The sequence below is a fragment of the Polypterus senegalus genome, chromosome 11, assembly GCF_016835505.1.
Source record: "Polypterus senegalus isolate Bchr_013 chromosome 11, ASM1683550v1, whole genome shotgun sequence".
NCBI classification, from domain to species: Eukaryota; Metazoa; Chordata; class Cladistia; order Polypteriformes; family Polypteridae; genus Polypterus; species Polypterus senegalus.
Window position 1 is genome coordinate 60,214,872 of NC_053164.1, and position 17,388 is coordinate 60,232,259.

Consider the following 17,388-nt stretch of genomic DNA (forward strand, 5'->3'; position numbering starts at 1 on the left):
AATGTAATTAATTCTTTAGACGTCTCCTTTGTTTATTGTTCCACCCCTAAAACGCGAGCATGTGATGACCATGTGCAATTATACTTTTGAAATACATTCTGAAACTTTTTTTTGAGTCTTTACCTCTTTAAGACGCGGATATACAATCGTTTATATGTTCAGCCTATCCGGAGCCCACCGAGTGAGTGAGAGAGCGAGAGAACGAGAGAGAGAGAGGGAGAGAGAGAGAGAGAGGGAGAGAGAGGGAGAGGGAGTACATGCTGAAACCATTTCTGCAGAAGAGACAGAAGGAAAGATCGCACAGAAATAAACTGACTGACGTCGGTACACATCTTGTGGATATTTTATTTATTTATTTGTTTATTTATTGAATTCCAATGGACCACATTTTAAAAGCATTCATGTGTTAATTACAGAAGGAAACACCAATCACCTGCAACCTTATTACCACAAGGGAAAAAAAGCAAGTGGATCGTTTTTCTCAGACATGTCTACTGAAAAACACGGTAAGATATGGCAATAATAATTGCGTTAATTCATGATTTGCTGCTTTATATATTGAATGAGCGTACTAGTTAGCACTGTTTTTTTTTTTTTTTGTTTGTTTTTTTTGCTTCTTGTAATTTCGGGGGGTATGGTACCAATTCAAGTGCTTCAAAGCAAAACTGGTCTACCCCCTCGACAGCAAAGCCCTCTAGTAACTGAATAGCCGCGGACCGGTTCAGGCTTGGGCAGGATGGGTCGCGTGTGGTTTATTGGCTGGCGTCACAGAAGAACAATGAATCATGGCGATAACTTGAATTTACATGAAAAGAAATGCGGCGGAGTTGAAAGAGCGCATCGGTCGACATAAATCCCCAGCGCTTTCATGTAACGGTTGGTTTTGGAAAGCGACGTCAGCCGTTTTCATTTTGTGCAAATAGCGAAACGCGAAGCTTGTCATCCAAACTAAATGTACTCTTTTTACCTATTATTTTTTTACTGCATTTTAATGAAACAGCTAAGAAACGGCATGTTTTAAATCATCTGAATGCTCCAATACATCATTATAATTATTGAATCTTTTTTTTTAACTTATTCTTATGCAAAGCGAAATGTTTATGCAAAAAGCAATTGCTTTTCAATTGATTTTGAGGTATGGTTTGGGTACTTGCATTTAAAGTATTAATTTGTGGAAGTACTCTGTGGCACAGGGTTGCGGTCTTATCCATGCAGAATCACATTGAGTTAGCAAGTCGGTGCTGCCTCAATAAATTAATTGTGGCTTCGAGATATGCAATAAGTTTACTCCCAGAGCGCGTTAAGTCAACATGTCTTACCAGAGCGTCCGCCGCAATGTAGTATATTGAAATGTCTTTGCCTCGCAGTGATTTGGAACGTACGATCATGTGGTCGCGATGCGCATCCTTGCGTATCAGTGGTTAGATTACAATATAATGCCGTTTAGCGTGGTTGCGTATCGGATAGTCGTTGTATATCGGACTACCATCTTTTTATTAATTCATCCATTTCTTAGGCAGGCAAGTGCTAGCATGAGGAGCAGAAACCCGTCCTGAATAGGAAGCTAATCTTTCACAGAGCTTAGTATGGAATGTACCTAATTAGATTATACAAGATTATTTGTTTTGCATCGCTCTTTGTCGCCGTTAACAGTTTGCAGTCTTGACATTATACCACTAACGTCTTTCTTCAAAAATCACAAAACAATATGTGACTGCTGTAATTCTCCCCACATGCTAAAAAAATGATTAATTTGGTGGATTCAAAAGCATTAGTTGAATGAATTTATATCTCGTATGTACTGCATCGGCACCACATCGACCGGGAGATCGTGGGCAAGACATTATCCTGGAAGCACTGAGTCTGAACCACGAGTCAGCCTTGAACCTGTCCTTAGTCCATTGAGTCCATTAAAGAAAGCCTTACAGTATCATAAAAATAATGTTTATGCCTAATTACCCTACCCTGATAAAGCAGTCTGGTAAATATGTAATAGATAGGCCTGTCAACTCACACATGCCTCTGGCATTACTCTGAACTAATTTGTGAAAGACACATTTCATTTTCAAAGTGAGGCTCTCATCTTTTCATCTGGAGTTAAACTACTGAAAGAAAAATGCTCAGATTTAGGAAACTATCTATCATATAGGTTACCTTTCATATCTATCTATTATTATTTTTTTGGTTGATGCCTTCATCCCGTGTGACATTTAAGACATGATTGGTTACATTTCATTTGTTTTTCCAACTGGAACACAGAGAAGTGAAGTGACTGGCTCACGCTCATATAGTGTCAGTAACAAGCTCAGGGTTTGTAGTCCAAACCACTACTGTATGTCACACATCTATCTATCTATCTATCTATCTATCTATCTATCTATCTATCTATCTATCTATCTATCTATCTATCTATCTATCTATCTATCTATCTGATCCTGTCAACTACACTATCTATCTATCTATCTATCTATCTATCTATCTATCTATCTATCTATCTATCTATCTATCTATCTATCTATCTATCTATCTCATCCTTTTCTTTTTATATACAATATATTACGGTTTTATGATAGGGGGAGTAGTGGCTCTGTGGCTAATGATCTGTGCCAGTGTCTGGAAGGTTCCTGGTTCAAATTCCATACAGGATCCTACTCTGTTGGTCCTTTGAGCAGGGCTCTCAAAAATCACTCCAATGGCACTGTACAATGGCTGACCTTGTACTCTGACCCAAAAAGGTCTTGTAAAAAGAAAATTTCCCCTCAGGGATTAACAAAAAAAATGTAAATAATTTTAGAATGAACATCACTTTTTAAAATTTGGATTAAAACAATATGAAATTAGCCATAAGTGACACCACTTAAGATGATGTATTGCTTTACTAAAATGAAGTTACATTTTTCACTACTAGAGTCGGTCTCCATCCACTCAAGCCTTACAGGTGCCAAGCATTTCCCGAGATAAAATTGGAAACAGTAAGTGAAAATCTGAGATTTTTATTGGAAATTGCAACACTCGTTTTTATGTATAAAGCTCTTGTCTTTAGCACACTGGTGTTATCATACACCACAGGGTGGACAGTGTACAGTAATGCAGGTGAAACCATTTTAAAGTGTATCATTATCATCAGAGTAAGCACATGCTGTGAAGCAGCAATATCTCTTTTGAACAGGCATCCAGGCTTAATATTTCTGGAGACTGAAAGTGTAGAGGAGAGCTGATTTAGAGCAGCAAGAGCCTGGGAATGCGTTGTGCATGCTGGCTACTTTCAGTGGAGACTGGCTGTCATTAATGTGCAGAGAGATCTGAAAATGAAATGGACTGAAACTAAGCGACTATTGACAGAAATGCTATTTAAGTGAGACTAAGTGAACAATCAACAATGGTATTCATAAGTTTAAGATCTTATCTGACTAAGATATGGTGAAGATGAAAGGATTTGAAGATAGCTTGACACTAATGCTGACATTTTAGAGAGTTTGCATCCCACCTAATCTCAAGTAGGATTGTGCTAATACAAAATATGAACATAAGGACAGATAAACTGTGTATCAGGAATGCACTGACCATCTATTCTTGGAGACCACTGGCAACCAGATTAAAGTGGGAGAGGATTGGGGAGAGTGAAGTGATATTGATGTAACGAGACTGCATTACAGTGGTGAAGAGGGCAAGGTTAGCGGCCTTCTTATTCAAGGACATTAGTGGAAGCTTTCATCCAGTGTTAGCTGCCTTTAATTTTACAGATTGGCACTTCTTCACTTTCACACTGTGTTCATTAATGGTGTTTCCTTCCTGAGATACATTCAGCACATTTACAGCTTGAAGAACCCTTTTTCATAAATGTTGCTGGAGCAGCTACATTAGAGAAGTAGAATTTTCTGACACGTGAGGGGTGCGCTTTACGAATCTGAAAGGATCACACAAGTCTATTGAGTGCTGGCTGATATATACGTACACTGCATGATTCCTAATATCATTGGATTATTGTGCAATTTTCCTATAAGTATGAATGGTCAGATAACAAAATTGACTGTTATGACTTAAATTGGGTCACAGTTGATTTAGTCTTCCTCACATATGCGGCTGGATTTTATGGTGTGTTTTGCTTTGGCTTGTAGACTAATGGAGTTTCGTCTGTCATGCAGACTCACAGGTAAGGAATTTTTATTAGCAGAAATCTTAATTATATATGCTTGGGCTAGAAGTTCATTTATTTATTTATGAAGGTGAGGTCAACAAGAGAACACTGTTGAGAGCACACTGAATATAAATGGTAGATACTGTTCAAGACATTTGATCTTTGAAATGAATGTTAATTAAAGGCTAATTTTTAACCTGAATAAATCAGAGAATCAAATGTGGGAACAGGAAGGAATGTGGGATAGAGTTACGTTCAATACAAAGAAATCTGAGAAATTGGTAACTACGTTTATAAGAAAGGAGGAGTGTGTAGTCAAAAGAGTTCTAAGTCAAAAAACCTCAAAAAGAAAATGGCAGAGGAAGTGGTTTTCTTTCCTTCAATAATGAAGTGTAGAGAATTGCATTCACGCAACTGACTCTTAAGTAAGTCAAGTCAAGTTGGGGAGCAAACACTGGTACAGTGCCTTGACACTCCCACCACATGACGAAACAGCTCGGGTTCCCGGTTGATAACCCCCTCACCCTCTAGAAATGACCCTCTATCTGTCACAGCCAGGTGTTTAACATGGGTGACCCCTTGGCCTGGTCCAGCCACTCAGGTCCCAAACAATGAGGATCTTACGAGCCGGCTCACCCTCGGAGAAACACGGCACATGGCCGTAGTGCCGTAACTGACGCTCCCTCAAAATGCAGGTAATGTGCCTCATTCGCAACCCAATGAGCAACCGCTCATTCAACACAAAGTCACACCAACGGTACCCAAGGATTTTCCAAAGAGATACAGTACCAAAGGAATCCAGTCTTCATCTCAGGTCACTGGGTAGCGTCCATGTCTCGCAACCATATAGCAAGACAGGAAGCACCAGGACTCTAAAGACTTGGACCTTAGTCCTTTTGCATAGATATCGGGAGCGCCACACACCCCTTTCCAGCGACCTCATGACCCCCCATATGCTCTCCCAATCCGTCTACTAACGTCATAAGAAGAGTCCTCAGAGACATGAATGTCACTGCTGAGGTAAGTTAACCTCTCTTAAGTAAGATGGCTGCAAAAATGACACGACCGGTGATATTATCTGCACACATGCAGAACGTGTCCCAGCAACCTGTATCATCATACCAGCCAAGTAAATGATGACGTCACCAACATTTGAATAAATAATGGTAAAGAATGGGTAAATAAAAAGAACAAAACATTAACAGAATCACGGCACTCATCATCTTCCTGATTAACTGTGGCTTATCAATCCAAGTCAAAATGCCTAAGTATACCAGGAATGTTTTGTTATAGTTGGCTATTATTATGATTTCGTATTAGTGTGCTCTGCCCAATTTGTTGTTTTTTTTATATAAAACTAAAGAACACTAATAAATTATATATGTGTTTATAGTGAAGGAGTCTACATTTTTTAAAATCAATCAATCAATTATCTGAGCATCAACTAACCTCACTGAAATGTTAACCAGTACACCTACCTCTGCTTGTTCTACTTATAGTGTCTTCTCGCCATTCCCATTAGGTCTCGAACTGTAGGTCTTCGTATTGGACCTGCAGTGATAAAAGTTACATTTCCACAAAGGCATAAATTCAAAGATGTGGACAACAACACTATAGTGTAATTGTGATTTACAATTGAGTTTGTATGAAGACTCTCTATAAAGAAAGTCAAAGACATCTGGGACAAGCAGGATTGAAACCCTAATTGAAAAAGTGTACCGTGGAACTTCGCTCTCATAGAAAAACAAGGTTCTGGAGCACAAAATGAGTGCCCAAATCCTGAGCACTGGTGGGTGTCAAGACTAAGCAAAGGGCACTGTGGATGTCCTCTCTCTTAAGAAGGATAAACGACCTAACGTCTGGAAATAAAATCAGCAGAGGGCACCAGGCAGCTGTTTATTACACAAGACATGGTGTGAAGGGTTGGGTGGGTCTGTTGCTAAAATTCAAGAAGAGACACACTGAAAAAAGACCCCCCATCAAATTTCAGTGAAAACAAGTACTCCATATACCTAAATATTTTTTTTTGTATTTGGTTCTTTCCCTGAGTGCTACTGGAAAATACTGTTTCTTTACATTTATTGGTGAAGAGTCTTTTATCATCAATCCACTCGCTCTCTTCACATTCTGAAACGCCTCTGTTTAGTTTGCAGGCATCAACTGTACTATTTCAAATGTGGCTGCCTTGCACAAAGCAATAAATTGTATAAATGATATAAGCAATAAGGAAAAAAAAAAAAACATACACCAACACAGTCGCTGCCAGTGTGGTGTCTGCATGTCTCAAAGATGTGAAAGTTCAATTACTTGTTCACTTGACACCGTTTGAACGAATGATCTGTAAGCGTTTATGTGTGTGTTCATGTGTAGGTTGGGTCGGTTTAATATTTCACTGGTATTGTGTTATAAATCTGTGTAAGAGTTCTAAGCCTATATAGGGTGGTCAAGATCTAATTATGCAATTTTCATTACGCTATAACTTATTAGGTTTATTACATAGAAAATCACTGGAAATCAAAGTCATTCAGACAATCTGGATCTGCATAATTAGATCTGGACCACCCTGTACTCTGCAAGAATAGCAATCTGATTGGGTTGTGCCCTGCAATAGACTGGTGGAGAGGAACCAGTTTGATTGTTTTAACAGAGTGAGCACAATTGCAACACTCGCTTCTCTTCTTGACCATTAATGCAAACAGCAGCCGTCTCTCACAAGGGCCTCACTGCTGAGAAGAGTTCCTAAAGATCATCTGTAACAAGCTTAAAGGGGGATATTCAAAACCTGAATTCATTCTGATTTTACAATGGGAAGATGCTTCATTACCTTTCCACATTTGGGTCTTGCCTTACACCTTATTCCACCAGGATAGGCTCCACCTGCCTTTGATGCTAAAATGGGATTAAGCATTGTAATAAGTAAAGAGAACTCGTGATAACTTCACAAAGGTTTGGGGAGTAGCCCCATATAATGTCCAACCCTAGGACGCAATAGTAAGCATAGGATCAAAACAAAAGCAGTTTGACAAAGAACAGAGGTTGACACAGGGCTATTTATGCAAAAGAAAATTAGGAAATGGAATCAAAATATGAGGATGGAAGTGACGTCATCGGCTCGTTGACGGAAAAGACGTCAACATGTTGGCGCCGGACATCGTCGAGTCGGCATCGGACTCTGGAAGCGGTGAGTCATTATTTTCATTTAGTAGTTCTGTTAATAGAGTGAGAGGTATGTCAGGACCATGATTCACTCCGTCATCCCTTGTGGTTTCACTCACCTAAACACACGTGTGTGACGGCCATCCATCCATCCATCCATCCATCCATCCATCCTCTTCTGCTTATCCGAGGTCGGGTCGCGGGTGCAGCAGATTGAGCAGAGAGGCCCAGACTTCCCTCTCCCCGGCCACTTCTTCTAGCTCTTCCGGGAGACGTGTGTGACGGCATGTTTACAAAATAAATCCAAAGACAAATGGGAATATTATGCATGTAATTTAAAAGCTACTTGAACACAGCTACTGTCATGAACCCACGAGTACACGTCACCATCTTTCTTCTGGCTATGACCCCTTCATTTTAGTGACCTTTTCCCTTCAGTTGGCCATTTGGCTGCAATGGGCATAGAAGATTAGTATCAGCGCAAAGGGATGGCAGTCATTAATCCTCTTATTTAATTATGGATTTGAGAAAGGGAAAAAGACAGAGTTTGACGTTGTCAACTGTAACTTAACAGGCTAAGATTAGCAATGAAGCAGGCAAACATATGAAGTAAAGAGCTGCAAAAAGTTATATGGCATATTCTGGCATAATTCGCAGGATGTGTGCAAGATGAGAACTGAGAAGTGAGACTCTGTTACTGAGTGACATCTACGCAGCAAAATTGCTAGTATTAAGTTAACATTATTGTCATACGTTATACCTAATTTGAAATAAGCCTCAGTTGATGGCAAGTATTGGGTGTGAATGACAACAATGATTAAGGCGATAGGCATGACCCCCTAACATCCCCCACTAGCCCCCCTCCCCATTTCATATTTAAGCTAAGTGATTATCTTTTTCACTTTCATTGACCCAAATAATTAAAACTGTCGGGTTTCCATGGAATCCCTGATGTGTGACTAGGTCACACTGGACATATTTCTGCTACCTTCCGACCCACAAAAATCTTCAAATCTGAATACAAGATGACTAAACTTGTTTTAAATTTCTATATGGTTACCGTCGATTTTTTTCAATTAGAGTGTGTTAGATTTCTTCCCTCTCGTTGTCACTTAGTCATCTTTCTTGGTTAGCCTGCCAGCCTGCTTTGCAGAGATCAAGTGATTGGCCTTACACAACAACCATTACATAAAAGAGGCTATCCAATGGGATCCGAAACCTGCTTGTTTGTAAGAGGGGGTTGTTGCAGAAAACAAGTACATTGATGCCGAGTGTAAAGCATAATTCATAAACCTTCATCCTCAAGATTGCCTCTCTAGGCTACTAGGTATATTTTGACAGATATACAAGATAGGAACTAAAAAATATTTATAGCCAACAAATTGCATTTTGCTCAACAGGCTCCGGAGCAAAAGGTAATAAAGCAGTCATGAAACAATAGTGTGGACAAGGTTTACTTGGGAGGAAAAAAAAAATGAAATAAAATACATCCAGACGTAATCCGTGCTATAAATCTTCTCACACTGGATGATACACCCATTTCAAATAATATGTTTGTTAGTTGGATATCAAATTGTCAGGGCACAGGCACAACATGCTGAGTCTGCGATGTGAGGCCTTAGAGATTGCTGTCATTTTTCATCCTGTGTTGTTTTTGTGGTCTAGGGGTATTACAATTATACATATTGCAAACGTTTAAACATATTTATCTTCTCTTCAGTTTATTCAAACCCATGGGTCTTACATATCAGCTCAGTTATTCACTACATTCTGTATTTCATCTGTTTATATTTTTAACCTCCACATTTATCAAGATAGAGGACTGTGTAAAAAAACACATACATAAACCCATAATTCTGCTGGTGTCTTTCCAGGGAGAATATGGCATTTTTCAGCATATGAACATTTGCATTCAAAGTTCTCGAAATATGCACAGCCTTGATCTTTCATACACATGTTATATAAAAGTTAAATAATTCATTGCTTGGCAGGCAGAACTGAAAGTCGTGCTTTTGAAAAGCCAAGTCCAACTGGACATTGCAGCTGCATGGCTCCCACAGTGGCACTGCCATAAAATTAGCATTGGCACCTAGATGATCATATAATATAATTTAGGAGGAAATCAAATATTGAAACTATATATGCCGTATCTGTTTTATGTGATAATTGTAACATTAAGACAAAGCAAGTCAAAGTTTTATTTTGCATGTGCTAATGCATTATATTTTTTATAGCTGATGCAATGCATCCCTTGGCATTGTGCCCACCAGCTCAATGAAATGAAAGTCACAGCTAAGATTTTTCTAAGAAATATGAAACAATTCTAAATTGCTGCAGCAAGTGTGGTTTTTGAATAGAGGCTTCGTCCTTGGATTTACCTTTAAGTTAAACTATTTTGCTTTTATTTCACTTAAATATCAATAGCTTGGGTTAGTACCCTGAGATAAGTTAAATGTTACAATGATGTGCTTTCTGTGAAATCTTCACTTTTGGTGCTTTATGGCCTGTAAATCTTGAAAATAACAAGTGTATGAGTGAACTTTTTTTCCTCTATAAATAACATCATGGTTGTTTAAAATGCATGTGTGCAGCTTCATCTGTTTCCTGAAATAAATGAATGTAAACTGTCTTGTCAACCTTGTGCTTGGAGTGCAATAACACCTTCTATCAGCTGTCTGCTTCCCAGGCCAGTTCTTCAGTTTGGCTCGCTTTTATTTGTCGTTTTGTATTACACAGAGTGACTTCCATACAAAGCTTTAATAGTCATTTTGACTACTGCATTGTATAAAAAGTACATTGTGGCATAAAGAATATTTGCCCACTTCCTTATTTCCTTTATTATTGCTAATTTTTTGACACTCCATGTTTCAGGTCTTCAATCAAAATCTGACATAATAATCGCCTTGTAGATGAATGAACTGACATCATCCTGAAGAATTCTCTGATAATGAGTAGAATTCTTGGTTTTGTCCTCAGTCTGCAAAGCATCACGCTACCATCGCCATTTTTAACTGTTAGTATGAATTACATACTGTGGAATGCTGTGTTTATGTTACTCAGGATGTAAAGTCACACTTTTTTTCACATTTGCCCATGAACAATTATCCCAAATATGCTTGGGGATCTTTAAAGTGCTTCCTAGCAAATGGCAGACAAACTCTCCCATTTCTGCCTTTGCTGATGCAAGAGAAGCCTGTCGTTCTTTGGATGTTTTTTGGGACTTCCTGGATGATATCACATTTGGAGATTAGGGCACTCAATGTGGTTCATGGAGCTCCAGATCCTCGACAGATTGACATTTACCTCTTTTCATCCAATTTACACAAGACATTCCTTTGATCACGGCATCTTTCTGCTAACAACTTTACTGTGATAGTAAGAGAGTTTAGTTCCAGTTAGTCAGTCAGTCATTGCCAACCCGCTATATCCTAACTAAAGCAAAAAAAAAAAAAAGACCAAGAACAAAAATGAGAGCAATGTTCTTTGTTTGGAAATCCATCCATCCATTATCCAACCCACTATATCCTAACACAGGGTCATGGGGGTCTGCTGGAGCCAATCCCAGCCAACACAGGGCGCAAGGCAGCAGGAACAAACCCCAGGAAGATCACCAGCCCCCCACAGGGCACACACACACCAAGCACACACTAGGAACAATTTAGGATCACCAATACACCTAACCTGCATGTCTTTGGACTGTGATGGGAAACCGGAGCACCCGGAGGAAAACCACGCAGACATGGGGAGAACATGCAAACTCCACGCAGGGAAGCGAACCCAGGTCTCCTAACTGCGAGGCAGCAGCACTACCCACTGCTCCACCATGCCACCCTAATACAAATACAAAGAAATTCCATCTTAAGAATTACCTCGGATGATTGCAGTCTTAATGCATCCTTGTGTGGGAAGGCTAAGCTAGAGCTCTCGCTTCTTGCCTTGTGAGATTGCTTCTCACAGCCTGGTTTTTTAGTTCCAGTTGCTTCAAATTATTCATTGACATTCATGAGTTTGTCTAGGGGTTGCGGGGGGTTTTGGTGTTAGATAACTTAATTGGATCAATTCAAGAGTACCTAAGTACCCGTTATCAAATATTATATTTTGGTTGACATTCATCTATGGACCTGAAAACTTTTTTAAAAAAGTGTCAAAAATGTCATTAATAAAGAATGTCAGGAAAGAAGCAAATGCTTTTTCACAGCACTATAGAAATCAAAGAAAGATAATGACTGCCTACTCTGCCAAAAATGTCTGATAAAATGCGTGCCTCCCTACCATTTCCAGCTATGGTGATGCCAAACCCAGAATTACTGTATCTATACTAATAAAAGGCAAAGCCCTCACTCACTCACTCACTCACTCACTCACTCACTCACTCACTCATCACTAATTCTCCAACTTCCCGTGTGGGTGGAAGGCTGAAATTTGGCAGGTTCATTCCTTACAGCTTCCTTACAAAAGTTGGGCAGGTTTTATATCGAAATTCTACGCGTAATGGTCATAACTGGAAGCTGTTTTCTCCATTTACTGTAATGGAGATGAGCGTGAACGCCGTGGGGGCGGAGTTTCGTGTGACATCATCACGCCTCCCACGTAATCACGCAGTACATAGAAAACCAGGAAGACCTCCAAAAGCGCTGAAGAAAACATGCATTATATAATTGAGAAGGCAGCGAAACAATAAGAAGCGAGCGAGTGACATATACAACCATATTGATGAGTTCTGCTACTTCGGAAACAAAGCACGATGTAAACCTACACTTTAAATTAAGTTCATAGACAGGCTGCCGCTGGCGTTTGTAATTTAGTGCCTGCCCATAAAAGGCCGTCCGTCAGCGGCAATCCAATAGCAAACTGCCACGGGTAAATATTCACGGGTGAAGGACTGTGCTTATGGAGAGGAAGATGAGATGGTCAGGGTGGTGTTTGACACAAACTCAGCGAAACTGCGAGAGAAAGTTTTAAGTGCCAGGACTAAGGTAACATTAAATACAGCCATGGACATAGCACGAGATGGCACCAGCACAGCTGGGAAACTTCGATGCATGTACACCGAGGCTCACGTGAACTGGCGCGTGCACAGATAAAAGCAACAGTTCCAAAGAGCTGAACAAAACCGAATTACACAATTGAAAAGGCAGCAAAAATATAAGCGTTGATACATACAAGCATATTCATAAATCCAAAACAAAGCACACGTTGGAAAAAGTCAATGTCCCGCTAAAGGAAGACAGTGTAAAAAACCCGTGCATGCAGTGTGTCAGGTCTCAGATAAAGAAGAAGACGAGCTGTTTATTGATGCAGTAAGAAACGAATCGATGAATGAAACCTGTCATCTTTACAACGATTGACAAACACGGAATGTAACTTGAACACAACACATCCTACAAATACGAACCTGTTTGAAAGAAATAATGATAATCAAATCCTTGATGACAGCAACACTCAGTAACACTCACAAAACAAATACTGTATATTGACAGTCATGTTACGTTATTTTAAAATGTTCCCTTTTCTTTTTCATAGCTTTTTTAACACACTACTTCTCCGCTGCGATACGCGGGTATATATATATATATATGTATATATATAACCCGATCTACATACTCGAATAATGGATACTTTATTCGCCATCAATGATTGTTTTGGTAAAGCCATACTCAGTGTATTCATTAGATGAGCGGTAAAAAGTAAGAGCGAGGAAGGATGACTTATTGAGGCATGCAGGCTGTAGTCTTGCGTCAACTCTATCTGAATTGCGCGATCACATTTGAAAAATATATCTTTTCAAGTTCTATTTAGTCCATATGTGTCAAACTCAAGGGCAGGGCCACATCCGACCAGCGTGTAATTATATCCGCCCGAGATCATTTTATATACTGTATTATTGTTATTAATGGCCCGGGTATATGAAGTGCTGGTAACACAATAAACTACAGATCCCATAATGCAGCGCTTCAGCTGCCTTTCCGAACACTTACCGAGTTAATCAAGTTATTGCGAAGCTAGCTCACACGATGCTGAAGAGAAAAGTTGATTCTGAAAATAGAGCCTTTAAAAACCGATGGGAGGCTGAGTATATGTTTACTAAACCCGTGTGTCTCATTTGTGGAGCTAATGTGGCTGTAATTACAGAATTTAATCTAAGACGGCACTATAAAACAAAACATCAGGGTAACCTGAATGCAATGCAGAAGATACAGAAAGCAGCATAATTAAATAAGAATCTGACACTTCAGCGGACGTTTTAACCCGTGCACAATCACAAAGTGATTTCAAGTGAAGCTGCTTTTATGGGAGACACAAATGCACCAGTGCAACTTGCCCCACTTTCCCTGTTGCCAAGTAATGTTAAACCAAGTCGTCACTACGGTGTTCCCAAATCGCACTTTGCTGATAAACTGGCGCACTGAGTTTGCACGGCGCTTTGGTGACTTTGAAGAACAAAAAGTCCGTCTACATGCGGCTCGAACCTTGTGCATGTTTGGTAGCACTAGCACATATCTGTGTGAGAAGCTCTTCTCAGTGATAAAGACTAACAAAACAGCACACAGGAGTCGCCTCACTGATGAGCACCTGCAATCCATCCTGAGAATCTCCACAACACAGAACCTCACAGCAAACAGAAACGAACCTGTGGCCAAAAAAAGATGCCAGGCGTCCAGCTCTAAAATGACATATGAGCAAAGAAACTGAATGATTTGATTTGTTATTGCTGAAAAGAACACATTTCATTTATATTTCTAGGTTTTGTTATGCAGCATGTTCATATTTGAATTTGTATCATTTTGACAGGATATATTTTTATGGAGAGCAAAATCTTTTGGGATATTTAAAATCTAAGTTTATTTTTATATAAAATTACATAAGAGTAAAGAAATGTGAATGTTTGTTCTTTTAACGTTTACTTTATTTCTAACTTGTATAATTTAGACAGGATAAATTTTTATGGAGAGCAAAATATTATAAGTTGTTTAAGGTTTGAGTTGATTTATTCACGAATAATATTCCTGTCTGTTTTTACCATTCCTACCAAAGATATTTCTGTCGACTAAATAAAAATTCCTTCTATTTAAAATTTAAATAGAACTTGAACAAATACGATAGTTCATAATATCCACGCAGACTTGCGTAAGAGCGGAGTCATCCGTTTTAACAAATGCAGCGTATTGCACTGATACGAAATAGCTGTGTGTGTATATATGTAGATATGTATGTATATGTATATATATGTTTATATATGTGTGTGTGTATGTATATATATATATGTATTTGTGTGTATATATGTGTGTGTATGTATGTATGTGTGTATGTATTTATGTGTGTGTGTATATGTATGTGTATATATGTAGATATATATATGTATATATATATGTGTATATGTATAGATATGTATATATATATATGTTTATGTGTGTGTGTGTAAATATATATATATATGACAACAACACTCATCACTCACAACAGTGACAAAACAATTACATTGACAATCATGTTACGTTATTTTCAAAATGTTTCCTTTTCTTTTTCATTGCTTCTTTAACACACTACTTCTCCGCTGCGAAGCGCGGGTATTTTGCTAGTATTTTATATACATGGTAAAGATGACTGCTTATCTCTTATATCTGGCAAGAAGTTTAATTATAAAGAAAACAGATACAGAAACAAGAAGCACCTGCAATCAGTGAGTGGTGATGTAGCATCTTGTAAGCAAACACAACTACTCTGCAGCCCAGATTCCACTGTGAGCTTGATTCCCTTAAATGCTGTATTATTGTTGTAAATAGGCGCCTGCCTACAATAACTAGCTCCCGTGAGCAAAGAAAAATAATGACACCGTGAGCTGCAATAGACACAAAAATGCTAAAAAATAGTATGACCCTGCAGTATAAAGCTATAAAAAGGAAAAAAAAATATTTAACCAGAAGTAAAGAGCAATTAAGTTATTTGTTCAACTTTAGACGGCTTACTTTAGAGTAAGTTTCCGTGTTAATTCAAATCAAGTCAAATCCCAGACACGGCAATACATGTGAGCTCCAGGAATACAGATGATGAAGAAATGCTTCAACACATCTTTGGCGTAGCTTGAATTCGTGCCACTCGGGGCAGAGCAGTGCTTCAATTTGCCGCCCTCCAACATATCTGAATATGTTAACATTAAATATAAAATTAAAATGACATATAGAGAAAAATTAAAATACATTTTGCATAGATTTATTCATATGTAGAGAAAAAGCAATAGTTTTTCACATATTATTATTTATAAGCATCAACTAGACAAGAATATAGTATAAACGCACTGATAAGCCGTGTTCTAATTCTTAGTTTAATATAATTACGCTGTGAAAACCAGATCCAGTGTGGTGTACAAGTGATAGGTGGGGATGTTTTCTGCGCAGAGCAAGAACGTATTCGGATTGATAGCGAAATGAAATTATAAATTGTAAATTAGTTGTTTATCTCCCTAGAAATTATTATCAGTGTAATGTTTATTTTTGTTATTGCCTCATAATTTTTCAGCTGCTGTGTCTGATGCCGTCGCAGAAGGACAGTCTGAAAATTATTTTTGAAGCATTTGTGGATTAAAAATCAGAGAATTTTACTTTTTTGATTCATGAGTGATATTTGTCCAAAACCTGCTGCTCACTCAGGAATTGTACAGAGCCTTTTGGCCCATAATGCCGCCCCCAAGAATGTACCGTCTGGGGCGGACCACCCTCCGCCCGCCCCTAGCTGTGCCACTGCAACACATGCGAACAATGAACAGAAGTGATGTTTGTCGTTAATAAAATGTAGTGACGTGGGCTATCATAACTTAATGGAGGCAGGCTTAGCAAATGACACTGAGGAGACGACAAAAGGTTGTGCTACTGTGAATTGCAGAAACACTGCAAGGATGACATTACTCACTAGTTAAAAACTAAAGAAAAGATACAAACCACAAGAAATGCAATGAGAAAACTTGGAAGACAGCAAGAACCTGGTAATATTTTGAAGAAAGTCTTGGTATACTGTGGCTGTTTTTTCAGTCTTAATACTGATTAGAGAGTTCTCAGTTTTTTTTTATTATGAATGAGTGTTGTGACCGCGAGCGGCAAAAAAAAAAATGTTCTGTCAGTGGAGATGACAGTGTATGGCTTGAAGGTCTAAATAAAGGCAGAGTTGTTAAACAAGCTGATCTACAGCTGTGAATTCTTTTCCTTTTTAAATAGCTAGCAGTAGTCCTGCAGTTCATTTAATCTCAAACTCCAATTTCCTCTTCTTTAATCTTTTATTTTGAAACCTTCCAAACCCTAAAACTCCCTAACCTCTCTTTTTTCTGCTTTTATGTCTCTTTTGTTGTCTTCTTTCAGCCTTTTTGTTTTTGTGTACGTGAGATCTGTGAGATCTGTGAGATCAGATACTGTCACCATGCTGTTCTTGAAGTTTAAAAGCATTAGTGTGATGACATTATGGGCTTATCAGCTACCACAATATGTGACCAGCACAGAAAGCCATTGCTGCAAAGAATGTGTTAGTGGGCACAGTGATGTTTCGAAAAAAATGTCAAAAACAAAAATAACAACTCAAAGTGTATATGAATTGATTTGAAAAACATCAGAGTGTTCCCAAATGGAAGAAGCCCTAACATAGTAAGAAAACATTAGGAAAGAGTATGGTTAGTATGGCAACCCAATTTATTAATGAAACAATCTTAACACAGTCACATGGGCTCTGATGATGAGAGCCATGTCAATAATAAAAAGTAACAACATGGGTTATCATAATTTAATTAGCGATTGTAAAATTTTGATAATTTAAATTTATTTTTATCATTTTTTGCCATTTGGATTTGTTGATGATGGCATCATCAGTGCTTCCATTTGACTTGGGTTACTCTAATGCCACACATACTTGTATATGATGCCATTGCTTCAATCTTATTTAAGTGTGATCTGCATACTTCGCCATTGTTTGAAGTTTTTACAAAGGAAAAAATGTTTTGTATAATCTAAAAAAACGACATTCTTGACACTTGACTTCTGATTTCTTTGTGTTTCTGATTTCTTAGACCTTTGGGTACTGGTCTGATCTTTCTAAACTACTCCTTTAGGTTT

At 38.4% G+C, this 17,388-nt stretch overlaps 1 protein-coding gene across 1 annotated transcript in view; it reads left to right on the forward strand.

Annotated features, from left to right (window-relative positions):
• The first annotated feature begins 249 nt into the window (after positions 1-249).
• The window catches only part of prrt1 (proline-rich transmembrane protein 1), a 56,760-nt gene continuing 39,621 nt past the window's right edge, over positions 250-17,388 (forward strand). Inside the window, exon 1 of the mRNA XM_039768766.1 lies at positions 250-506. Within this exon, the coding sequence (XP_039624700.1) occupies positions 488-506 (19 nt within the window). The 5' untranslated portion in view covers positions 250-487. The remainder of the gene's footprint in view (positions 507-17,388) is intronic.